Source organism: Fukomys damarensis, unplaced genomic scaffold (assembly GCF_012274545.1).
Source record: "Fukomys damarensis isolate Sample0158 unplaced genomic scaffold, DMR_v1.0_HiC HiC_scaffold_30, whole genome shotgun sequence".
In the NCBI taxonomy this organism is placed as follows: Eukaryota; Metazoa; Chordata; class Mammalia; order Rodentia; family Bathyergidae; genus Fukomys; species Fukomys damarensis.
This window is the reverse complement of record NW_022900942.1, coordinates 15,561,479-15,589,436: the sequence shown is the minus strand read 5'-3', so window position 1 is coordinate 15,589,436 and position 27,958 is coordinate 15,561,479. Positions and strand designations below refer to the sequence as shown.

At 35.1% G+C, this 27,958-nt stretch overlaps 1 protein-coding gene across 4 annotated transcripts in view; it reads left to right on the top strand.

The window, feature by feature from the left end:
• Socs6 (suppressor of cytokine signaling 6) overlaps positions 1-17,890 on the top strand; it is a 27,851-nt gene extending 9,961 nt beyond the window's left edge. For all 4 annotated transcript variants that reach the window (XM_010607879.2, XM_010607820.2, XM_019205526.2 and 1 more), the window contains exon 3: positions 15,680-17,890. In XM_010607879.2, the coding sequence (XP_010606181.1) occupies positions 15,806-17,413 (1,608 nt within the window). In that variant the 5' untranslated portion in view covers positions 15,680-15,805 and the 3' untranslated portion in view covers positions 17,414-17,890. The remainder of the gene's footprint in view (positions 1-15,679) is intronic.
• The last annotated feature ends 10,068 nt before the right edge of the window (positions 17,891-27,958 follow it).

Sequence of the window (27,958 nt, the reverse complement as noted above, 5' to 3'; positions counted from 1 at the left end):
TTTTTTTTTGTACCAGGGATCAAACTTGGGACCTTGTGCCTGCAAGGCAGGCAGTGACACCACTGTGCTAAATCCCCAGCCCTTGAAATTATATTTTAACTTCAAGTCTGTTTTTCTTACATTGGTTATATTTAATTTTTTTAGTCACTGTCATAACCACACAGATATTTCAGATTTCTTTTTAAAGTGGAGCTTATTATGGTGAGATCTATAGCCCTTACTTTACGTCAAAGCAATTTTATATTTATTGTGCTATTTTTTATCTTTATTAAATTTATCGGTACATATTAAGTATACAGCACAGTTACATTCATCATTGGGATCTTGTACCTATACATGACCTATCAGGTTCTCATTTTCCCTATTCCCCAGCCATCCCCTCAGCCCCTCCACCCTTCCCTGTTTACAAAGACATTGTTTCCATGTTTTTCCTTTTCACAATTTTTTTCTTTTCCCTTTTCCCTTTCCCTTACCCCTCCCCCTTCCTCTACTCTTCTAGACTTTTCTTCCTGTTATGCAATATCAATTTACATTTTTATCCTTATTTACACTTTTACTTTTTCATACCAGAGAAGCTATTCAATATTTATACATGTGTGACTTCTTAATTTCACTTGAGTATGGCTTCATTGTGCATCCACTTACCTGTAAATCTCTCTAGTTTCTCATTCTTTATGGCTGAATAGTATTCCATTTTATTAAAAAAATGCATTTTCTTTATCGAGTCTCCAATTGATGGGCGTTTGGGCTGTTTCCAAGTTTTAGCTATTCCAAACTGTTCCACTATAAACATGGGTGAGCATATATTGCGGTGGAATGATTCTTTTAATTCTTTTGGGAAGATAGCAGGTAGAGGAATAGATGAGTCAAATGGGACTTCTAATCCTAATTATTTGAGGTATCTCCGTATTGATTTTCTACAGTGGTTGGACCAGTCTGTACTCCCACTAATAATGAAGAGAAGGGTTCCTATCTCCCCACAACCTTGACAGCATTTGTTATTGGTTGGTTTCTTGATAGCAGTTATTCTTTGTGTGGTGAGGTGGAATCTCAGTGTTGTTTTCATTTGCATCTCTTGAATGACCAGTGATGTTGACTATTTTTTCAAATGATTATTTGCTGCTTTTACTTCTTTGAGAAATGTCTGTTCATTTCAGATATTCATTTTTGAATTGGGTCTTTATACTTGTGTGGGGGGGTATGAGTCTGATTTTTTTTGAGTTCTTTATATATTCTGGATAGTAGGCCTTTGTCTGAGGAACATCTGGTGAAAATTTTTCCCCATATTGTAGGTTGTCTCTTAGCTCTGCTTGTGATTTCTCTGGCAGTGCAGAGGCTTTTTAAAAAGATGAGATCCCTGTTGTTGATTCTTTGTGCTATTTCCCATGCTACTGAGGATTTGTTCATAAAGTCTTTTCCTATGGCAATATCTTTGAGAATTCTACCTAACTTATCTTCCAGCAAGTTTAGTGTTTCTGTTTTAATATTTAGATCTTTAATTTACTTGGATTTTAGTTCATACTGAAAGATACAGGTCTAGTTTTAATCTTTGATAAGTTGAAATCCGTTTTCCCAATATCATTTATTAAAGAGACTGTCTTTCTTCCAGAGAGGGTGTTTGGCTCCTTTATCAAAGGTGAGGTAGTTGAGAATGTTAGGAGATGTTTCTTCATCTTCTAATCTATTCTACTGATTCTTGGGTCTGTTTCTTTGCCAGTACCATGCTGTTTTTACCACAGTGGTTTTGTGGTATAGTTTCAAATTGGGGATTGTGATAGCTGCTTCCATGTCTCTTGTTTCCTAGAATTGCTTTCGCTATTCTAGGTCTCTTCTGGTTTCAAATGAATTTTTGGATTGTTTTCTCTAGTTCTATGAAATAAACTGGTGGGATTTCAATAGGGAATTGCATCGAATCTGTATAGCAGTTTTGGAAGTATGGCCATTTTCACTATATTGATTCTTCCTACCCAGGAAAAAGGGATGTTTTTGCATTTTCTTATATCCTCTTCTATCTCTTTTTTTCAGAGTGCTGTAGTTTTCAGTGTAGAGGTCTTTTGTGTCCTTCGTTAGATTGATTCCTGGATTTATCATTTTTTTGGATACTATTGTAAAAGGGGCTGTTTCCTTGATTTGACTCTCAGTGACAGTTACTTGTGTACAAGAAGGCTATTAATTTTTCAGTGTTTACCTTGTATCCAGCTACTTTACTGAATCTGTGAATCAAGTCTTTTGGTGGAGTTTTTTGAGTCTTCTATGTAGAGTATCATATCATCCGCAAATAATGACAGTATCAACTTCTTCCTTTCCTATCTTTATTGCTTTAATTTCTTTCTCTTATCTAATTGCTGTGGCCATTGTTTCCAAAACTGTATTGACCAGGAGTGATGATAGTGGACATCCTTGTGTTGTTCCTGATTCTAGCCTGAAAGTTTTCAGTTTTTGACCATTTAGTATGATGTTGACTGTTGGCTTTTCATAGATAGCCTTTATCAAGGTGAGATAAAGACCATCTATTCCAGTTTTCTTAGGGTTTTTATCTTGAATGAGTATTGAATTTTGTTGAATTGTTTTTCTGCATCTATTGAGATGATTGTATTTTTTTGTCCTTCACTGTTAATATAGTGTATTACATTTTTACATATGTTGAACCATCCTTGCATCCCTGGGATAAATCCGACTTGGTCAGGGAGTGTAATCTTCTTGATGACCCCCTGTATTCTGTTTGCCAGTATCTTACTTAGGATTTTTGCTTTAGTGTTCATGAAGGAGATTGGCCTGTAGTTCTCTTTTTTGGTTGGGTCTTTCCCTGGTTTTGGAATCAAAGTAACACTTGCTTCCAGGAATGAATTTGAAAGTATTGCTTTCCTTTCAATTTCATTGAAAAGTTTAAAGAGTTGTGGCAGTAGTTCTTCTCTACATGTCTTGTAGAGTTAAGCAGTGAAGCCATTCAGCAGTGAAACCAGGACCTTGGCTTTTCTTTGCTGGTATACTTTTAATTACGTTTTCAATTTCACTGATTGTAATTTGGATGGTTAGAATTTTTATATCTTCACTCAATTTTGGTAATTCATGTGTATGTAGAAATCTGTCCATTTCTTCTATGTTTTGCATTTTATTAGCGTACAGGTCCTCCAAGTAAGTATTAATGATCCTCTGGGTTTCTGCTGAATCTGTTTTCATTGTACTTTAATTATTTTATTTGCATTTATTTAGGAAGAACTGAATTGTGTGATATTTTAACCTTCATCCAAGCTAATAAGTTAGGCTGCTCTAGTTTCACGGGTGTAGGCAGAAGATGTGAGACTTCACAGTCAGAGATAAAGGGCTTTATTAGTCCAGGAAGTAAGTAGCAATAGCTAGGGTCAGCATCTATTCCAGTTCTCTGAGCATCAGTGACATTTGGAGAGAAGACTCTATGAAGCAAAAGGAGACAGCAAGGAAACTAATTAGGCTATTGCAGTAATGTAGGTGAGAGAGAGGATAGTAGCTTGGTTGTAGTATAAGGGTTAGAAGTGATTGGATTGTGTGTATATTTTGAAGGTAGCTGAGTTTGTGATTTTGTGACATCAGAAAAAGAAAGCCAACAAGAATTATTTTAAATGTTCTGATCTAAGCAGTTGGAAGAGTAAAGTCATCATATGTAGAAGAGGGAGATCCTGTAAGTAGTGCAAGTTTGGAGGAGGGATAGTAAAAACAGAATTAGTGTTGAACATGTTAAGTTTTGATATCTGTAATACACCTGACAATGTCTAAAAGGAAGTTGAATATACTTTTCCTTGAGTGAAGAGTAAGGATTTTGGGAACAGAAGCCACATCGATACTATTTGGCATCGAGGGAAAGTGAAATCGTGAGAGTGAGTGTAGGTGGAGAAGAGTTGACCAAAATCTTGAGTTCTGGGGTGCTCAATCATTAAGAGGTCAGGGGAGGCCAGCAGAGAGTCTGAGCAGGAATGATCATGACAGTATGATATTCTTGATGGAAATTTTTGTTAAGGAAAAAAGACTGGTTAGAGGTATCAAATGGAGCATCTAAGAAGTCTGAGAATTGAGGCTGGAACTAGAAGTGGGGAAGGCTGTGGAGTGGGTATAAGAGAAGAGGAGTGGGAAAGAATTGTAGCCTCTGAATTTACACAGTTTTCCTCAGGTGTTTTGCTGAGGAATTAGAGAGATGGGACCATAGTTGGTGGGGAAAGTGGGGTCAAGATGAGTTTGGTTTTTTTACATGAGAAACATTTTTGGAATGATCCAATAGAGTGGAAATTGATAGGAGATGAAGTGTGCAAGTGGAGTGTAGGGTGCCTAAAATGGGGAGCAGGGTGCAAGTGGATGTTTAAGTATGTACATGTGGTGAGTACAAAATTTCCTCTTAATAGTCCTTCATTTTCTCAGTGCAATAGGAAGCTGGGCCATCAGCTGGATTGAATATATGAGAGTAGGCCTTTACAGGTATGAGGAAAGGTGAGCAGTTGTGTGAAGTGGTCAACAAAGAAGAGAGAGACTGGGCCAAGGAAATGTAGTTTGATTTCCAGGCAGTATTAAGGATTAACCCAAAATTTATGGTTATGAGTATAAACTGAGACCAGTCAGAGTAATTCTGCTACTCCAGCTATTTTCAACTGTGTGGCCTAGGAAGAGTCAGGTTTAGCCATAACTAAGAGTGAAGGGGGAGAACTGAGGTTCAGTACATATAGGGAAATTACTAAAGTGATTAAATATAACCTGAGTTAGGAGGGAAGTCATTGAAAAGTTGGTATGTTTATCATGTTATTTAAACTTTAAATATTTAAGGCCATCCCTCCATATATACATATAAAAATAGGTAATATGTAACTTTTTTATTGTATATATACATGTGTATACCAGATTAGCAAAAAGGTTATTTTTCATGGAGTGAGAAGGAGGAGTCTGTCTAGATTTTACTGAAGCAAAATGACAAGTCTTGTGTATTGATTTTTCATTTGATGATCATGGTATAACTGAAGGCAAAGAAAAAGCCTTATATTTTTCTTTTATCTGATAAATTTACTTGGCCATTTCTTTTTAAAAAGCAGTCTGTGAACTTTATTCATATAAAAACTATATGTTCAATATAGAATATTTGGAAAGTAAAGTATCAAAAACAACATTTGTGCAGAAGCCTGCCATGCAGGTAACCATTCTGTTGTGCTTCTTTCTGGTTCAGTTTTCCTCCCTATTCTTTCTACATAATTGGAGCGATACTTTACATGTAATTTAGTTTCCTGTGTTTTTGCACTTAACGAATGAACAGTATATTTTTACCCTATGATGTTTATAACTGCATAAATATTAATTTTAGTGGTTCCCTAGAGTTCCACTGGGTAAATGTGCCAGGATTTTGTTTACTGTTCTGATACTATTAGAAATTTGGGTGTTTCTGCTCTTTTATATGATATTTTTTACAATGCAGGGAACATTGTTATGTATTGGTTTTATTTTACTTCAGCAGTGTTATCATGTATCAAGTTTCCAGTTTCTGTACATTCTTGACTTCACTTGATACTGTAATTTATTGGATGTGTAGTGGTATCTCCTTGTGGCTTTAATTTGTATTTTTCTAATAATTAGTAATATTAGAGACTTTTTCCTATGCTTATTAGTCATTTTTATTTATATCTTTGATAAAAGACCTATTAAGCTAGCACTTGTGTCTGTCTCTCTCTGACACTCTTTCTGTCTGATCTGCCTTGCTTCTTGCTTGTTTTTAAAATTGAGTTGTTTTACTTAGTTAACAAGGGAACAGTCCTTTATACAGGGCTGGTGATGTAGCTAAGTAGCACCACACCTGCCTGGCAAGTGCAGGGTCCTGAATTTGATACCTGATGGGGTTGGTGGTGGGTTCCTTTGTACAAATACTTATCAGTTATAATATACAGATATTTTCTCCTAGTGTGTAGCTTGTCTTTCTCTTAATGGTTTATTTTAAAACACAAATGTTAATTTTTAATTTTAAAGAGGTCTAATTTACTGGAGTTTTTTATATGTTGAGCTTTTGGTGTTGCATATGAAAATGCTGTGTCTAAATTGTCACAAAAATTTAGGAATTTTTATAATTTTAGCTCTTACATTTAGGTATGTGATCTTTTTGAGTGAATTCTTATATGTGGAATGAAATAAAGATTCAAGTTGTTTTTGTTAGCTGTCCAATTAATAGCACTATTGAAAAAAACATTGCTCATTAATTTCTCTTGACACTTGAAAATCAATTGCTAGTGAATATAAACAATTTATTTCTGAACCTTTTCTTCTCATTCTATTATGGATATGCAATTCACTATGCCAGTAACACAAATGTCTTGGTTATGTTTATAGCTTTATAGTTACTTTTGAAGTTCCATAGTGTAATTTTGTTCCTTTTCAAAATTTGTTTCCTTATAAATTTTAGGAATGACATTGATTTATACAAAAAAGCCTGCAGGATTTTGATTAGGATTACTTGGTTCTATAGATCAATTTTGGGGAAATTGTTGTGTTAACATTGAGTCTTCCATTTCCACGAAGATGGAATGTCCAGTTATTTAGCATCTTTACTCAGCAATATTTTTTTATATTTGACTGTGAATCTTGACTTCTTTGCAAAATTTCATTCTGAGCAATTTTTTAAATATTATTATGAATAGAATTGTCTTAATTTTATTTTGTTCACTATCAGTTTTATTATTGCTAGATATTTTTTAGGCTTGTAGTTTGTGAGTGGGAAGGGAGAGAGGAAGGAAGAAAGATTTCCTGAGGTTCTCTCTTTTTTTAATGTAAGATTGTTTCAGCTGGAAATAAGTACAGATTTATATTTTTCTTTCCAATTTGGAAATATATTTTATTTGTTCTACCAGCTTAAACCTTCAGTATAATGTTGACTAGAGTCCAAAGGGTATAAGGCCTGAAAAGCCTAACATAGTAACTAAAGAAAAAATTTGCTGATGCTTGCCCTAATCAAAAAGCATAGATCACAAGACTGAATAAAAAAGAAAGACTGTGTGGTATCTATAAGATACCCTGTTAGGAAAAGATGCACAGCACATGGAAAGAATAGAAAAGAATAAATTATGAAAATAATAACCATGAGAAATAATAATAAATTATAAATAAACAATAAATTATGAAAAAAATTTATTATTATGAAAATAATTTATTATGAAAATAATAATAAATTATAAATAAACAATAAATTATGAAAAAAATTTATTATTATGAAAATAATTTATTATGAAAATAATAATAAATTATAAATAAATAATAAATTATGAAAATGTAACCGTAATTAGAACATCTGTATTAATGTCAGACAAGAGACTAATAAGACAGGAAGGCTTCTAGATGCAAAAAACCCATTTCAAAATGAAAAGGTGAAAATACTGGCTTGTTTTCAGTCTTAGGAGCATAGCATTCAGTTCTTATCTAAGTATGGTATTAGCTATAGATTTTTTCATAGTTGCTTTTACAAGTTTTAGAAGGTCCCCTCTGTTCTTAGTTTGTTGAAAGTATCACGAGTAGTGGGTGTTGTCTTTTGTGTCATGCTTTTTACAGCTGTTAAGATGATTATGTGTATTTTCCTCCCTTTATAAATATGTTGTAGTATATTAGTTAGTTATTGACGTTAAACCAATTTAGAATCAAATCTCACCTAATCAGTATGTAATGCTTTTTATATACTACTGGTTTTGGTTTGCTGAATTTTGGGGGGAGGTCGGTGAAGAATATTGATCTCTAGTTTTTTAATGACGTGTTTGGCCTGTGTATCAGGGCAATAATGGCCTCAAAGAATGATTTGCAAAGTATTTCCCACTTCTCTATTATCTGAAAGAATTTGTAAAGGATTTTCTATTTCCTATTTGATTTTTTTCACTCTGGTATTTACTGTGTTTTTCTTGCTCTGGGCTTAGTTCTTTTTCTCATTTCTTTGGAGTGAAAATTTAATGATTTGAAACCTTTTCTGATAACAGCTGTTAAAATCATACATTTTTTTTCGAACCACTACTTTAACTGCTTCCCATAAGATTTCTTTATGCTTTCATTTTGTAAAAGCATTTTTCATTTTCACTTCTGATTCTTAGTATTTAGTCCATCTGTTATTTAGAAGTATTTGCTTAATATACAAATATTTGGTGTTTTTCCTGTTGTTGGTTTTTGTTTGTTTTTTGGGATAGGGTCTTGCTATGTAGTTCGGGCTGGCCTCCACCTTGTGGTGATCCACTTGCCTCGGCCTCCCAAGTTGCTAGGATTATAGGTGTGCACCACCATGCCTGGCTCCGCTTTATTTCTGTTGTAGATATATAACTTGGATTCATTAGGGTCAGAAAATATATTCTGTGTAATGTTAGTCTTTTTTAATTTATCAAAGCTGGCTGTAGTTTATCCTGAACAGGATAAAACTGTACTTGATAGGATTCAAATCTATATATCCTTGCAATTTTTCTCTATACTTTTTCTCTCAATCACAGGTGAAGTATACCTTATCCAAAGTGCTTGGGACCACAAGTGTTTCTGATTTTGGATTTTTTTCAAATTTAGAAATATTTGATTACATATAATGATGTATACTATAAGAGGGAGCTAGGTCTAAACACAATTCATTTGTTTTGTGTTCACCTCATATATAGCCAGAAGGTAATTTCATACAACATATTTAGCATCCCTGCATTTTGACTGTTACCCATCATATGAGGTCAGGTGTGGAATTGTCTACCTTTGGCTTGATGGTGCTCAATATGCTTTGGATTTTGGAGCATTTCAAGTTTTTTTTGGCTTAGGGATTCTCGGCATTGTTGAAATCTTTGCATATTAGTAGTAAATCGTCTGTTTCTCCTTTCAGTCTGTCAGCTTTTATTGTATGTACTTTGGGGTTTTAATGTTAAGCATGTATGCACTTATATGCTATAGCTGCACAATGTTTTGACCTTTTCATTTTGAAATGGTTCTTGCATCTAGAAGCTTTCTTAAAGTCTGTTTTGTCTGATATTAATATATATTCTAACTCATTACTATTTTCATAATTTTCTGTTTTCGCATGCTATGTGTCTTTCACAACAGAGAATCTTACAGACACCACACAGTCTCTTTTTTATTCAGTCTTGTGGTTTATACGTTTTTATTAGGCCAGGCATCAGCAAACTTCTGTAGTAACTATGTTAGGCTTTTTTAGGCCTTATAGACTCTTATTCAACAATACAACTTTGCTGCTATAACAAGGAAGCAGCCTTAGACAATGGCTAGTAAGTGTGGCTTTGTTCCAATAAAATTCTTAATATGGGCTCTGAAATTTGAATTTTATGTAATTTTCATGTGTCACAAAATATACTGTTCATTTTTTTAACCACACATTAAATGAAAACCATTTTTAGCTCATGAACCATGCAAAAAGGATAATGGGCTAGTTTGGCCTGAAAACTATATTGTAGTTTGCTCTCTCCTGGGATAGTGGGTTTAATCCTTTCACATTTAACATAGGTACTGATATGTTGGATTTACATCTGTCATTTTGCAGATTATTTTTTAAATTTATTTCATTGTGTTTCTTACTGAAATTCTTTTATGTAAAATTCACATTTTTTAGTGTACCAATTTAATTCCTTTATTGACTTTTAAAAAATTATTTTTAATAATTTTCTTTGTGATTGTTCTATGGATTGCTGTCTTATCACAGTCTACTTCAAAATAATTTAAATTCTGATAAAAACAACAGAAACTTGGCTTTACCGATCTCTCCTTTCTACCATTCCTTTGTGCTATTTCATATATATTACATCTATGTGTGTTATATATTATAACCTCAGTAATTGTTACAGTTACTAATCTATGCTATCATTCCTTTAAAGGAGAAAAAAATCAGAAAAATCACATTTACACTATGTTACATGAACCTACACATCTATCATTCCTAGTCATCACTGTTATTTTCATTGAATTTGAAGCACTTCCTTTTTGGTTTGGGTTTTGTTTTGTTTTAAGACAGACCCACTATCATCATTTTTACTCAGTTTCTTTTCTCCATTCTATTTCCTTCATGTCAGAAGTGAATCTCCCTATGTAGCATAATGTTTTTGGTTTGCATTTTCAGGTGAGGAAACTGACCATGGATGTTCAGGTCATTAGGAAATGTTAGCTGCAGTGTGAACTCAGGCATTGTGGCTCCAGTCTATGCTCTTAATCACTAGGCTGTAATTTACCTTGCTCCATGTTATTTTCACATGTGGTAGTTTCCAAATCATGCTGCCAAGTTTGTAGCATTGGTATCTGTTGCCTACCGGCTTCCTTTGGGACTTTGGGTTGTATGGCTAAAACACACAGACACATTTCTTTATCTAGACTGCTTTTATTTTTTATTTTTTGTAGGTGTGGAATAGGATGCTGATTTTTTAGTAACATTAAATTTAGTAGTTATAAAAAGGTTTAATAGGCCCTAAAATGTACCAATAAACTCAATTAAACCTGAAAAAAAAAAAAAAAGGTCTAATAGGAAAAGAAAAGTCAATTGGGTTTCCTGATCACTTTTCCTATTTTTTTAGAGTGGGTAGTCACTATTGTTTGTATGTCCTTTGAGACATTTAATGTATATAGTGAAGTATACAAACATACACACAAATAGATCATCTTTGCCTTTATTTTATGTCTTGTCCCCCCCAAGTTTTGTATCTTGAACATTATTCTCTTGTATTGATTATGACTTACTTTAAGTAGTTCACAATGTTTTGAAGTGTGTTGTTATTTCCTGAAATTTAGGTTACTTTATTCTAAAAAAAATCATACATGAAAAGTCTGTAATGATTAAGTGAGGTACAGAATCAATTGATCAGTCATGTGATTTTAGGGGAATAGTGTAGCCTGCCTGACCCTTAGCTTTCCCCTTTATACAATGGTAATGTTATTGCTACTACTATTTATAAACACCTAAATGTAGCCTAAGATATGCTTAGGCTTTGGTGTAAGGACATCATCTATATTATACATTTAAACCCCACAACTAACGTGTTACAGGTACTGTTATTGCTAATATCATACAAAAGTACCAAGTAAAACTGGGATAGGCATGAACTCTGATTCCCCATTATCATCCTGTTTGGTGCATAGTACCAAATTTACAGTTTTGTACAGATTAATGAGACACAGTATATTCAAAGGCCTAAATCAAGATCTGGCACATACTAGACATGTAGCATATTACCAATATTAAGCAGGTAATCAATTAGTAGCCCCCCCCTTTTAAACTAAAGCTAAAGGGCGCGTTGTCCACATACTTTTTGGGGGTGGGGAGCATGAGTTTATATATCCAAAAGACAAATTGCTATTAGCATAGTTACTTGGTTAAAACATGGTTTAAGCATAATTAGATTTATTTTTAGTTTCTTACTATTTAGTTTTATAAATGTTTAAAGCCTTGGATCTTCTGTGAGCATAGTTTTAGTGTCTTTGCAGAGCCACATCTTGTTATATAGCATTTTCATTATACTGGTTTATAAATGGTACTATTTTTGTTCATTTTTCTTTTCTCTGACTCAAGAATTATTAAAGGAGTATTTGTGATTAACTTTTCTTTTATTGCATTATGGTCAAATAGTGATGTCTTTCTGATTTTTAATTTAATTAAGGTTTTCATTGTGGTCTAATTTATTGTCATATTTGGTAACTATTCCTTAGGTTCCGTCTCTGGCCCCCTCCCCTCTACTATAGAATCAAACATCCCTAGCTCTTTTTATTTTTTAATTTTGAAATAGGGTCTTGCTAAATTGCCCAGGCTGGACTCAATTTGCTTTTTTCACTATATTGTTAATTTCACTGATAGTGCAAAAGTGGAGATGGATAAAACTGATGACTCCTTACCATGAATCAAGGAAGTGGCACCCAATTGTAATGATTGTTAACTTTAGTAGTAGTAAGTAGTAGTCATATGTTCTTTACTGCGAAGCAGTTCAGTAAAAAAGGAACAAATTCTAGTTATACTTAAGATTACTATTGATGAAGCTGTAAAAATATTTTTAAAAATCTTTATGTCGAGTGCACATATTTTGGAATCCTTACTGTGAAGTTGGTATGTTTGAGAAGGTCTTCTTACTGTATGTCAATGAAGAAATGATATCATGAGGGGAATACTTGTTATCATTGTTTTAGTTGCTGAATGCACTATTTTTTTCCATGAAAAACCACTTTTACTTAAAAGAACAATTACCATCCATAGTGTGATTGTTTAATTTAGTTTCATTGATTTCTTATAAATGATCAAAATGAGCCTGTCCCTTCAATGAAAACAACTGACAGTATTGTTGTTAAAGACACAGTTCAAACTTCATGATGTTTTTTTTGTTGTTGTTGTCGCTTCTATTTTTATTTATTTGTTTGTTTGTTTGTTTTCTTGGTACTGGGGATCAAACTTGGGACCTTGCGCTTTCGAGCCATGCAGCGGCACCACTGAGCTAAATCCCCAACCCATAGTTCAAACTTTTAAGCAAAGATTAGTTTTAGAAAATTTAACATCTCCTACTGTGCTGCTTCCTAGTACCTAAGGACTTTTTAATGAGATCCTGGTAATACACACTCACAAATGTGATTTTTTTTTTTAGTGTAGATACATTAATAATGTTGCAAATCAGGTATAAATAAAAAACTGACTCAAAATGAAAAATACACCAATGGAATTGAATGTGATAGAGCAAAAAAAAATTCATGTCACAGTTTTTGATTTTTCAGTGCAATGTAACTTTTTTTTTCTTTTTTGGTATACAGTACAATTGCATTCATCATTGGGATCTTGTACTTTTACATGACATACCTTGGTTCTTATTTTTTCCACATACCCCTGCCCTCCTTTCACACCCTCCAACCTTCCCTATTTACAAAGACTTTGTTTCCATTTTTTTCCTTTTCTCCTATTTTTTCTTTTCCCTTCTTACCTTTCCCCTACCTGTCCCACTTCCCCTACACCTTTAGACATTTTCTGCCTATGCAGTGTAATTTAAGCAACTATAACTTCCTGAAATTTTGTATGGTATCAAAGGAAAATATTCACAGTTCTGTGGATAAAATGCATTCCTACTTTTTCCAACTGTATCTCTGTAGCCAACTATATTTTTACACTTGAACTAAAACAAAATATTGTAAGAGATTTAATGCAGAAGCTAATGTGATGCCAGCTGTCTTCTCAGACGGAAGAAATTTTCAGTAATGTAAAATAGCTCCACTTCTCTCACTGTTGTTAGGGAAAGTGTAGGTATTTTTCATGAAAGTGGACTTTATGTTAACATGTAATGAGTATATTGTATTAAAATGAATTAGTAATTAAATATTTTTAATTCTGTTAGGATAAATTTTGATAGTTACAACCTATGAAACAAAGTTTTCTGTGATATTAAAACTTTTTGTGGTCTTCAGCAAATTTTAAGAGAGTAAAGGGATGCTGGGACCAAAAAGTTCAAGAATTGCTGTTTTTTTTTTTTTTTTGGTACTGGGGATTGAACTCGGGACCTTGTGCTTGCAAGGCAGAGGCAGTACAAATCATTTATTTATTTATTTATTTTGTTGTTGTTTTTGAGATTGACCTGGAACTCACTATGTAGTCCAGACTGGTCTCAAACTCACAGCAATCCTCCTGCCTCAGCCTCCTGAGTGCTGGGATTATAGGCATGGGCTACCACTCCTGCCCAGCAGGATTCACTGATTTAAAGAGTACACTTCAGGCAGAGTAGTTGGTATGTGAAAAAATTTGAGCTTTGCATGGAATAACCAGGTTTAAATTCTGTATCTGTTATAGCCTAGTAGCACATTCTTAACTTCATTGAGCAAATGTTAGTCCCTCTGAGACCCCAGTTTGCTCATTTGTAAAATGATGATAAAAAAAGTTGTTTTGTTTGCTGAAGTTAAGGAGTAGTTTGACCTTTTTGCTTTTCTGCATTGGGTGTTATAGTGAGTAACAGACATGACTATTGTTTGAAAAAGAGGTTGTGAGATTATTTGTGATTGTTATTTTCTGCATATTTTATGTAATATTTTTTTCCTTGAACTATTGTATCCATTTTTCAAGTGTGTGTGTAAACCTAAAAGTTTTACAATTAGAAAGGCAGCAAAACTAATTCAGAACATTTACTTAGGCTTAAGACAGATGGTAATCCTATAAAAAGATGGCATATATTTTTGGAAGTGGAAACAGAAAAACAGATACTCTTAATTCCAGAAAGATCTTTGCCTAGAAAATGTAGCCTAATAGAACTTTTTATAGGTTCTAATGTCTAGTATTGAATTTTGTTTAATATCATTATACAGTTGCATATAGATTGGGAGTTGAAATTTTCTGATTCATAACTAAGTACTTTTCCTGTGGTTACCAGTTTTTGGTTTTCTGTGTTATAGATATGATAGTGGGAAGTAGTACCACTTTAACTCTATATTTAGTAGGGTTAATTTAAATGGGAATATTTACCACTTCAAAACCAGTGATTGTGCTATCAAGGCAGTAATACGCATCTTCATGCTTTGTATTGGAGGTTGGATTCCTAGTAAGTCACCTTCATATTCAGTTTAATGTTGAAAAATAGCTGGTACTCCAGATGTTTTACTTTTCACAGCTTTTTCAAAAACATAATACTTGACAGTAAGACTGTTTTAAAATTACTTTTTTATGGAATTGATGTGCCCAATCCCCTGATTGGTTATCGGAGTGGCTTTTAGCAAGTATTTCATAAAGATTCATCTACCTAACGACCAAATGCTATCTGTAATGAAAAGTGAACATCTGTCAGATTTCTCTTGCTTCAACTGCCACCTTATGTTACCATTATGTTTCTAGTGCATTTACTTTATAATTTTTCCATTCATAAATCTGCTACTGGGTCAGGAGATTATAAATAGGTTTTTAGTCTGCATATTTCCACACAGTGCTATGCTTGTAGGGCAAAGGCAGAGTGAATAAACGGATGTGATTACAGTTAAGCTGTAGTCTGCTCAGTGGTGCTTAAGCTACTAGGTGAAAATGCTGCAGGCATTCTTCTTCCTCTTCTAGGCACTCAGCATATGAGAGCAAATAAGCTGTTTTCTCAAGAAACTCCAGAGAATAAAGCAACATTTCTAGATAACATAGCTTATGGAATTATTATTTATTTTTAAAGATGTTTAAATGTTGGGCTGGCAATCTAGCTCAGTGGTTCTGCCTCCTGCCTCGCAAGCTCAGGCTCCTGAGTTCGATCCCTAGTACGCCCCAATATGTAGTTGAAGAAAGGACTTGACGTGTTATTCTCCCAGTTGTATTCATTTCCTCTGTTGAATGTTTTGCTGGCACAGACTGATGAATGCACAGGGGAGGAGGGAAGATGGAGTAGTCAGAATTAGTTCTGAGGTTGAGCATGGATCTTTATAGAGTTGGAAAAGATCTGAGCACTGGCCTGTACCTTAAGAATAAAGCAAAAAAAGCAAGGTGCAAAAAAGAAAGGAAGGTAGACAAAGTCTTGTTTTTAAGTAGCATCAAATGCTGAATGCCCATTATGTGACAGATACTATTCATTTCTGCAGGATAAATAAAATCCCTGACCTGACAGAGCTGACATTCTTAAGAAAAGTCTTGGACATTCTTGTTCAGAAACTAAGGGATTAAACTGTGTAAAATAAAACTTTGGTGGAAAGTTTTACTTGAAAAATAAAGTCCCCTTTTATAGGTATTTAAATGTGTTTTGTTTTGTTTTAGAAAATGGCTCCAAAGGTTAAATGAAGCTGGAAAAATACATAGATGCAGCATTGAAGCCTCTCCAGATGTTTGGGGCTAGTATTCAAGAGAGAAAATTGATCCCTGTGGATTAAGTAACTAGTCATAATGAAGAAAATTAGTCTTAAAACCTTCCGGAAGTCTTTTAACTTGAGTAAAAGTAAAGACGAAACTGATTTCATGGTAGTACAACAACCATCAATAGCCAGTGACTTTGGAAAAGATGATGCTTTGTTTGGTAACTGCTATGGTAAAGATATGGCCAATTGTGATATCAACAGTGAAGATGAAAAAGGTGGAAAAAATAGATCAAAAAGTGAGAGCCTGATGGGTACCTTAAAAAGGAGACTTTCTTCTAAACAGAAGCCAAAGGGCAAGGGCAGCACACCGTCAGGAAGCTGTGCGGACGAGGACACCTTTTCCTCCTCCTCAGCCCCCATCGTCTTCAAAGATGTCAGAGCGCAAAGGCCAATCAGGTCCACTTCCCTCCGCAGTCATCACTACAGCCCCACACCCTGGCCTCTCCGGCCCACAAACTCCGAGGAGACATGCATCAAGATGGAGGTGAGAGTCAAAGCATTGGTTCACTCTTCCAGCCCAAGCCCTGCATTGAATGGTGTTCGAAAGGAATTTCATGACCTTCAGTCTGAAACTGTGTGCCAAGAGCAAAATAATTCTCTTAAGAGTTCTGATTCTCCCAGTGGAGATTTGCATCTCCATCTGGATGAACATGTGCCTGTAGTTATTGGACTTATGCCTCAGGACTACATTCAGTATACTGTGCCTTTAGACGAGGGGATGTATCCTTTGGAAGGATCACGTAGCTATTGTCTGGACAGTTCTTCGCCCATGGAGGTCTCCGCAGTTCCTCCTCAAGTGGCAGGTAGCTCTTTTGCTGAAGATGAGAATCAGGTAGACCAGGACCTAGTTGTTGCCCCAGAGATCTTTGTGGATCAATCTGTGAATGGTTTGTTGATTGGCACCACGGGAGTCATGTTGCAGAGCCCCAGAGCAAATCATGATGAAGTCCCTCCACTTTCACCTTTGCTACCTCCAATGCAGAATAATCAAATCCAAAGGAACTTCAGTGGACTCACTGGCACAGATGCCCATGTGGCTGAAAGTATGCGTTGTCATTTGAATTTTGATCCTAACTCTGCTCCTGGGGTTGCAAGAGTTTATGACTCAGTACAAAGTAGTGGTCCCATGGTTGTGACAAGCCTTACAGAGGAGCTAAAGAAACTTGCAAAACAAGGATGGTACTGGGGACCAATCACACGCTGGGAGGCAGAAGGGAAACTAGCAAACGTGCCAGATGGTTCTTTTCTTGTTCGGGATAGTTCTGATGATCGTTATCTTTTAAGCTTGAGCTTTCGTTCCCATGGTAAAACACTTCACACTAGAATTGAGCACTCAAATGGTAGGTTTAGCTTTTATGAACAACCAGATGTGGAAGGACATACATCTATAGTTGATCTAATTGAGCATTCAATCAGGGACTCTGAAAATGGAGCTTTTTGTTATTCGAGGTCTCGGTTGCCTGGATCTGCAACTTACCCTGTCAGACTGACCAATCCCGTGTCACGATTCATGCAGGTGCGTTCTTTGCAGTACCTGTGTCGTTTTGTTATACGTCAGTATACCAGAATAGACCTAATTCAGAAACTGCCTTTGCCAAACAAAATGAAGGATTATTTACAGGAGAAGCACTACTGAAAGATTGAGAACCCTGCATCGTGCACTTTGGGAAAAAGAAAAAGAGATTGAAATACAGTTTACAAACTTTCATTGCCATTAGAATACTTTTGCTGCCATAACTATTTTAGTTTTCTCTGTAATAGTCACCAATTTGTTTAGGGGTGGGGAAGTGTCTGCAAAGTGTCTTTGATTTATTGATTCTTTCAAAGGGTTGTCTTGCTGTTCTAGAAGTGTGAATTATCTTTCATTAATGTGCAGAATAATCACAATGTGAATTATCAGATTCTTATTGCCACCCCCAGTCCTTTGCTGCTATCCACTGTGATTTTTATGCATTAAAAGCACATTTCATGTGTATTCAGCCCTAAATGAAGTTGAATGAAGCTTATAGAATAGAATGAAAATTGCTTTGATTTTTAAATGACCCATTTTGAGAAGGTAGTATTGAATAAAAGTGTGTAATAAAACAATTTACATATACACTGAACATGACTTTTTTAATCTCATACTTTAAAAAGATTTATTTAGATTTATGAATTGACATAATCATGGTTAAGTGCAAATCTGCATCATCTTTTACAACGCTTCTAAATTATTTTTAAGGTATTGCTTTTTTTTGGTTGTGAAAAGCTGAATATTTCTGTTGCCTTCATTTTCATCTTGTAGTTTGTGTATTTTAATAAATGGCCTTACATTTAAAAATTATAAAGAAATATATACCACCAATTTAGAAATTGTTGCCTTTTCTGTCATTAAACTCGGGTACAAATTGGCATAAAGACCATGAAACTATTACTACAGAAATGTGATGATCATAGTTTCCTGTGATAGGGCTTTTGTGTTGTGTGTACTTTCCTTTGGTTAAATGTTTTATCTGCAGTTTCTTTAGTCAGTATTTTTTGGGGGTGAACTTGATTATATGACCAATTTTTATAAATGGACTGGATTCTTTTACAACAGTAAAGTTTTCAATGGATTTGAATATAAAGAAGAGATTATTCTAAAATTGAATTTAATTTTTTTTATGTAGTTGCTATTAAATTGTGCTAGATCTGTCCATTTCTCAGTAAAAACAACCCTTAATAACTGAGTTGAAAAATTTTGGAAATTGTGGAGAATCATGTCAGAAAAATACTAAGCCCATATCAGGTATATAGAAGTTTTGTTTCCAGCCAGGTATACTGCCGTTTAAGAACAATATTTTTTTAAAATTAACTATATTTTAAGTAATTTGGTGTTTCTCTGTTTTTTTAACCTGTTCACCCATTGGGATGTTATGCCTAATTTTTAAATGCAGAGCATTCATTTATTTCACAGTTCTGCAGTGTAGTATATTAGGGTTGTCCTCTGTAGAAAATATTTTCAGCTACACAAGCCTTTAAAGAAAATGTTTCCATCTTGGATGAACGTGTAATTTGTGATGTTTCCTTTGTCACTTAAAGTTTTCCTTTTACCCTCTTTTAAACATGAGAGTAAAAGTATTTGGTCAAATTTACTGGCTCTATCTTTCAAACATACCTGTATTCTCAGTTTTTTCTATTTGCTTTTTAGGATGAGAACTAAGATATTACCAAGAAAAGGCACAGTGCCATAATGTCCTGGTATTAATCATATTTTGACCTAAAAAGGGAAAGGGGCTTAATTTTGGTGGGTTATTGATTGTATATGGTTAGAAAGTCTCCTCTTCATTTTTTGATGTTTTCACCTAATGCGATAGAAAACAGTGTGCTATAATATAAAATTAGTGTTCATTATAAGCTCTTTGGATTAAGAACTATTGCAGAGTTGTAAGCTTGTTAACCAATTAATGCAAGACATTTAACTTTTTTTTTTTTTGAAAAACCACTTATTTTTAAGCAACTTAAAATACGTGTAGAGTGAGTAGAAAGTCCCTGTGCATCTATGTTAGATGGCAGGTGTTTTCAGAGTTGCCATGTATTAATGGTAAATGTCAGGGTGACAACTCTGTGTCTCCTCAATCGTTTGTATAGCCTCCTGGGTGTGCATGGTGCACAGAGTTTCTGAACTCTGTGGGTCTGTCTCACATGGATGTAGCCTAGTCCCTGCATTTTCTCATGATGCCATACATTTAAGATCTACCCATTTAGTTTTAAGATTATTCTTACTTTCATCTGAATGTTTTTAAAACTGTATTTTGTACTTTTTGGAGGGCAAGTGTTGATACTGTTCTAATTCAGAAAGCCCATTTTTGATGTGCTTTTCTGTATTCATGATAAAATACCTTCTTAAAATAATATGCCCTATTTTAATCCAATTTGAAATTATTACATCCTGCTTATGTATTTGCCAAAAATTAAATTTACACCATGCAAAATCTGAAATTGTGTAGAGAGGCAGCCAATTCATAGGGGTAGCACATCATAATGTGGAAGATTGACTCTTTGTGATACAACAGTCTAGTGAAATATGGAAATGGAGGAAAGAGATCATGTAGCTTGGTCTAGATGCAATTTAGTTAAATTTTTGGATTCTGTTGAATGGTAACTTAGATATGAACAAAACCTAGAAGTGATTCTTAAATATATACTTTTTAAAATTTGAGCTTAAGGTAAGAAAACAAAACAGTTATATCCATGTGCCACAATAAGTGAATCAGAAGTGTTTTAAAATCAAGTATTTCAAACATGATGGAGGCTGGAAGCTATTTTGAGGCTTACTAGGACACACATTTTCATAAATAATAAAGCTATAGAAAGTACTTGAAAAATAATCTTTCTTGGTGCAATAATTAAAAATTTAGATGGTCACATTTTATCACAGGAAATGATCATAGAACTAAAAATAGTTTTAAGGAAACCAGCTACACAAGGCAACCCTCTTTCTATTGAAGAAATTCATGTGCCAAAAGGCTAAAGCATTGACATATAGGAAATAAAACACAAAGTAGACATAATTTCTGAGCCAGTATTGAAACAAGATACAAAATCTTAAGATTCATGCAGTGGCTCTGCTAATGCTACAAGTCTAACAGTGCTTTCAGGAATGCCAATTTTGATTACATTTCTCATTGTATATGAGATACCGCTTTATGAGTGATTGAAAATAATATATCGACTTAAACCTTAATTGCTTTTCATTGAATGTGAAGTCTTATTTTGAAAATGAAATGACACTACCAGCAGTAGACAATTTTGTTGAATATGGAACAATAGCCAGTTCCATAAATAACTTTAAAATTCTAAAGGTATTGGTACGTTAGTAATCACAAATTTGGTTTCTTTTAATACTTTTTTTAATCCTGTAGGAAGGTTTTTTTATAAACATCCTTTTTATTGATGAGTTATAACATGGCAAAAGTATGTAGTTGCTGTTTCTGAAAACTAATCCAAACTCTATATCCAGAGGTATTGGGAAATTCTTACAGAATTTTGTAATAGTAATGTTGGGTTTAAGTAATTTCAGTTGTTGGAGTGCCATGAAAATTAATACTTGCAATCCAGATTGCTGTAGTTTACACTTTTTCTGTATGTTTCAAATCAGGTGTATACCATTTGTACTGAGAACACAGAATGAACTATCCAAAGTCCATTGATTTTAATATGTGTTTTGATTTGTAAACAAATTATAGTAATTTCTTGCACATTTTTGGAAATTATATAAGAATTTATGTATCTGCTTCTAGATACAATATGTAAATAAAAATTTCATTCACATGATCTACCTTGTCTATTTGATATACTCATGTAGTGTCTGATATTAATAAGCGTCAGGCTAGCTAGATAGTTTTTGGATGTCTCATGAACTGGGCAGATACTAGACAATGGGAGCTAATATATTTTAGCAAAAAGAGAAAAATTCTGATCCAAAAGGAAGATTTAAACAAATTTAAGAGCCAATGGTGATAATATACCAAAGGATTCAGCATAAAGATTGGGGTGAATTAGGAAAATATCTCAGTAAACAAAAAATTGAAACAGTAATGAAATCTTACTAAGAGATGGTTAGGCTAAGTGGTAAAATATTTAATTCTGATATTTAAAATATGTCTCCTGTTAGCAGTGTTTCATGGAAATAGAGCAAGTGATTTAAATGTGTCTTGCAGAGGTCATTTAGAAACCCTTTCATAGATTTCTCATATCTACTAAACTCCATCCGTGTAAAATTAAGCATCATGTTAAGCTTTGAAATTTGTCCAATTGCTTTTTAAAGACTTTAAAAAGTATTTCAGAGCTAAATTTTAACCTGATCATGTCCAGAATATAATACAGATTTTGATAATAGAATCCAATAGTGTTGACCTCCAATCACATTTTTCAGAGCTGGTTATCAATTGGCAATATTGCTGTTAATATCACACTTCAACTGCTGTGATGGTGCTAATGAAATACTAGATTATGAGACATGGTAATTCTTTAACACCTGCAGAAGAGACTAGCCTTTTAAACTGGGCAGGTAAACATTTTAATGACCATAATGTTTATTTTCTTTAATGCATAAAATATCCCAAAAAGATAATGATACAACACTCCATTTAATTTCCAGGTCTTTATTTGGTAACCCCACATGAAGTCAGTATGATTTGCCAAAATAGTACCTATATGATATGGATAATTTATATCAGCTCCCAAGACTTAACCAAATAATACATAGTTGTATGCTACAGATTAGCCGATAATAGTCATTCCATTGAATGCTCTTTTATTTCCCCCTGGTACTTAGGGATCAAATTCAGAACCTTGCATGGCAGATGCAGTGTCACTGAGCTAAATCAGCCTGTCTTATCTTGCTCCTGAGATGAAGTACCTGACACCAGAAGTTAATTTGGCTCACAGTTTGTAGTGGTTTCAGTTCATAGTTGGCTGGTTACAAGGTAGGATGGCATGACAAAGTCGCCTAGCAGAGTACAATCACTTAATGGTAGGCAGAATGCAAGATAGGTTACATGCAGCAACTCTGTCTCTTAAGTCTTATTTGGCCTACTTGCCCTTGGGTCAGGTAGCACTCACACCCAGGATGGGGTACCCTTACTATTACCCAGAACTATGCCAAACCAGTGAACTAATTTAGTAATCACACAGCCTTCCCAGCATCAGATCCAGCCACTCTGAAAAGCCCCACCTATGACGCATGAAGTTTTGGGGGGACGTCTAGCTATGTGGGGAAGCATAAGATGGATAGTTACTGTCAAAAGAGCAAACAGCAAAAATGATAACAGTCCCTAATGAGTCCTTCCTGCCCTTGCAGTTGAAAGTTAATGTTTATCACCATGGTCCAGAGCACTTTCAGACTCCTATGGATGAGGCAAAGGTGAGGATCTAAAGGAGGAGGAGGTAGGAAGTTGTCCTTGAAATTCAACCCAAGCAGTACTCAACAGTATGGCTGCCTTGGTACACGATGATGGCTTCATGATTGTCATTGTCATTTGTTCACCACCAGAGAGAGGAAGGAGGGAGTTGCTGAGGGCAGCCTTGTTTGTGTGAAGCGCTTGCAGTTATAGAAGTTCACCTGTAAGGAGAGTGAGAGTAGGTATACATACATCTATGATAGTGAAAGACCTGCTGCTACCATGGCTGAGGACTCACTGGAAGCACTAAGACACCCTCAGGATTTTCCTAATTTATCATCAGGCTTACCATAGCCAATTTCTTTCTTTTTTTTTCCATTTTTCTTTTCTTTTTGAACTGGGGATCAAACCCAGGACCTTGAACTTTAAAGGCAGGCAGCAGAGCTATTGATTTAAATCCCTGGCCTAATAGGCAGTTTCTTTTACACAATTAAATTCATAACCTTTCTTTTTTCTGTAAGTAAAGTAAGTTTTACTTTTGCTTTTCATAGACTAATAACTTTCTGGATCAAAAATGATTTAACCTTTTATTCAACTGAACTTAGATTTACTAGAGGCTGCTATTTTGGCATCCACTATAGTTTTTCCCCCTTTCAAATATTTACCTTTATTTAAAAAAGAAAGAACTTTATTTTTTAGAATTTCCCTGTAAAAGCAGGATGTGGTGGTGCATGTCTGTAATCTCAGCGCTCAGGAGGCTGAGGCAGAAAGATAACCATGAGTTGGTGGTCAGCCTGAGTTACATATTGAGTTCAAAGCCAGCCTGAACTACATAAGGAGATCCTGTCTCATAAAACAACAAAAAACCCAACCAAAACTAAAAATTTCTCTGTAGTTTAAGTGTTTTTCTTTTTGTTTTAAATTTCAATTTCCAGTTGGAAGGGTTACTTAACATGAACTGAATTTTTAAAGAAATGAGTCTTGAGCCAGAGTCCTGCCATACCATCAGTGCACAAAGATCCCAGGGAGCAGCTGTTTGGATCAGAGTGGCATAGCTCCAGGTGAACCCCAGCAAGGGCCCTGCCCTGACCCCAGAGGGCAGGCACACCCACCCAAGACAAAGGCCCACCCAGAAAAGAGCTGCACAGGTGAACAAGCTTCAGCCAGAGGCCTGCCATACCACAGGCCACAGCCAAGGGCACACCTGGAAAAGAGCTACACAGAAGCACAAGCAACAGCCAGAGGCTCTCCCTGATACCGCTGATTAGTGCGTGGAGACCCTAGTCAGAAGCCTATGCAGACAACAGTAACTGGGGTACACAGCCCAGCTAAAGGCTCTCCTAGACAACAGCTATATAGGGTCCCAGTGAGAGGCACACCTAGATACCATCCCTACTGTGCACAGGCCCCAGCCGGAAGCTCACCCAGACAACAGGTCAGCTCAGGGATCCCGAAGGCCACCATTCTGAACCCAGGAATTGATGTACAGGTGAGCAGCAGAGAAAAGGCCACTCAGTGGCTTGCTGAGAATTGAAGACCACTGGGTAAGCAAAAAGTCACCTCAAGAAAGGCATAGCAGGCTACATCTGTTGAAATGAAAAGACACATAAGTCTCAAAACCAGACTTACAGATCACCTAAAGCAACCCCAAAGGAAAATGAAATGGAACAATCTAATACTTAACTGCCTGGACTCCCTGAATTGGCAACAAAAGAGGACCTGGCGAAAATGAAATCAGAAATAATTTCTTAGTGGCAGAGATTATGCCCATAGTACAAGACCTGACTAATAAGTCTAGAGTGGACACAGATAACAAAATAGAGGATTTGAGAAATATGAAGGAATCCCAACACAGGAAACAATTGGAATCCATAAAACAGATGCAAACAGATGTCCAGGAGATTAAAATCTCCATTCAAAGTTTATGCAGCAGAACAAACCAATGTGAGGACAGAATTTCAGATACAGAAGATAGGATGGTAATTAGTGACCAGGAGGGCTGGGGGTTTAGCTCAGTGGTTCTGCCACCTGTCTTGCAGATACAAGTTCCTGAGCTCAATCCATGGTACTAAAAAAATACCAGCAACAACAACAAAGTAAAAAAAAAAAGCAATTAGTGACCTGGAAAAAGAAAAATTTCTTTAAAAAAATGGAAATAAAGAGTTTGTAAATGGAGAGGAGAGGAGTGGTGAAGGGAGGGCAGGGACAAGGGGAAAAAATGAGAACCAAGAACTGTCATGTGAAGGTACAGGATCCCAATGATGAATGTAACTGTACTGTATATCTAAAATGTACCAATAAACTCAATAAAAAGAGAAAAAAATAGTGACCATGAGAAATCAAATCCAGCAGCTGCTAGATAATGCAAAGAAGAATAATTATGAGTGATCAGAGTCAACTAAGAAATATGAGACTGCAGACTACATTATAAAACTGTTCACAGAAATAATGGTAGAAAATTTCCCAAATAGGGGAAAAGAACTTGACATAAAGATAAGTGAGGCATATAGGACTTCAACTAGCTGTGATTAAAAAAAAGTCTACACACAGGCATATATCAGTTAAGATTCCAGAAACCCAACAGAAGAATAGAATTCTACAAAAGTCAGAGAAAAGAAACAAATTACATACAAAGGAAAGCCCATCAGAATCACATCAGACTTCTCAACCCAATCCCGCAAGGCAAGAAGAGTGTGGAGGAATGCATTTTAAGCCATAAAGGAAAACAACCTCCACCCCCAGATTGATGTACCCTGCAAAACTATCTTTCAAAATTGATGGAAAAATAAGATACTTTCATGACAAAGAACACTGTAGGAACTTCATAAATACCAAACCAGCACTCCAAACATTTTAAGCAATGTCCTAGGAAAAGACAATGAGGATCACAACCCCAGGAAGCCCAGCAGAATGAATCAGGCAGGCATGGCAAGAAATTAAACACAAAGGGGGAGAATCCAACCAAAAGAAAAGGCCATGACAAGGATAAGTCAATTATATATTATATCAGTTATAATATATAAGTTATAACCATCAATATTAATGGTCTCAATTCACCATTCAAAAGAAATAGACTGGCAGAATGGGTGAAGAAGCAACATCCAACAATATGCTGCATGCAAGAAATACACTTAAAAAAGATACTCATGCTGAAAGTAAAAGGGTGGAAAACAATACTCCTGTGACAGGAATGAAAACAAACAAACAAACAAACAAGAGTAGCTATCTGCAGATCAAGTGGATCTCAAACTTATTAAGAGAGACAGAAGGATACTACATCCTTTGTAAAGGGAACAACCCAAGAGGAAGAGATGACAATCATTAATATGTATGCACCAAACAATAGTGGGCCCAACTATATAAAAGAAATACTAACAGACATGAAAAATCATATAAGCACTAATAACAATAGTAGTGAGGGACCTCAATACCCCACTGTCACAACTATATCAACCAGAAAAAAAATAATGAAATACTAGAACCCAATCAAACTCTTGAACAAATGAACCTAACACGTTTACAGAGTGACCCCCCCCCGGCACAAAATCAGAATACACATTCTTTTTGGCTACACATGGGTCATTCTCCAAAATAGACCACATACTCACAGAACATGTTTAAGTAAGTGCAAAGGTATTGAAGTTATCCCCTGTATATTATCAGACCATAGTGCGATTAAATTGGAGATCAATAGCAAAAGAAACTGCAAGAATTTCATAAACACATGGATATTAAACAACATACTTCTGAATAACCAATGGTATAATAGAAGAAATTAAAGAAGAAATCAGGCAGTTCTTACAATTAAATGACAATTACAATACAACATATTGGATTTTATGGGACACAGTGGAAGCAGTCTTTCAGTGGAACTGCCTCTTTATTTAAGAAATAATCTGCCCTTTGGCCTTTCTCCACCCCTAATAATTTCAAAATCTGACATCTCTGACCTCCACTGAGGTGACCTCTATTAAGGTATGTTATTGCAAAGCATCTTGCTCACCTAATGCCCAGGACACCCCATTTCTCTCTCTTCCCTGTTGTACTCAACATTTTATCCTATTTTCTTGTGATTGGCAAGTGATGAATATATTTGGCCAAGAGAATTAATCAAACAAATACTTTCTTTGTGGTCTGACAAGTTTCCAGAAAGCCAATAGATGGATATTTTCAAATTAAAAGTATTGCTCTACAATAAATTGAAGTTCATCTGGAATCAGTGGGATCAACCAATGAAACTAGGGAGCTGGATTTTCCACCGATTTTTAGTAATAGCACACACATAATTGTTTTTGATATACAGTATATGCTAACACTTAACATAGGTAACTCACCTTCAAAACAACCTGCAAAAATCCTGCAAGGCAGGCACCCTTATTTTATAGATAAGGAAACTGAGGAACAGAAGTGGACCTCCCAAAAGACACAAATGATAGAGCCAGATTACAAACTCAATCTGTGATTCCAAACTCAAATTCATTGTTATTCTTCCTCTAGTTTTATATTACATAAAATATTTATTTCTGTGATTATCAGGGAAAAGTGAGTCACCTGCTATTTTCTCCTCCAGGGAACTAGTGTATTATTTAGCTTAAAAAAATCCATAGTTTAAATAATAATAGAGGTGACCATTTGTGGAGGCTTGACTGATAGATAGCATAGCTGATGGGATTAATCTTTTATTTATGAGGAAAGAGGACACTACATTTCCTTTATGGCTGTGCAAAGGTTCAATTAAAAATAAAACTACCTAATATAAAAATGTGAGAACAAATTTTGGTGAAATTCAGTTGTAATTCTTGAGAGAAGGACTTCTCCACACAATTGGCATATAAAAAAAAAAGTGCTAATTCTGCTTTTCTGCTTTTTTTTTTTTTTTTTTTGGTTTTTTGAAACAGGGTCTCACTATGTAGTTCATCCTACTCTGGAACTCATGTGTAGCCCAGGATGGTCTCAAACTTACAGCGATCCTCCTGCCTCAGCCTCCCAAGTCCTGGGATTACAGGCATGCTCCATAATTCTGCTTTTTTGCCAATGTACTTAGTCAATAGCCTGAGACTTTTTTTTTTTTTCTACCAGCGACTAAGGTTTTATGATTCACAGCAGACCAAGGACTTCACACTTTTTCTTTTGACTTTCCTGTATTCTGCTCTCTTCTGTTTCCTATCATTTTGTTATAAGCACACCCTGAACAAGCATTTCCTTTCAGAAACAGTTCTAGCGATATTCTCTATATACAATGTTCTATCTTCTCTGCTTGCGTCTAAGTATGAAAATTAGCCACCTGTGTTCATAGGAGTTGATTGTAATTATGTTAA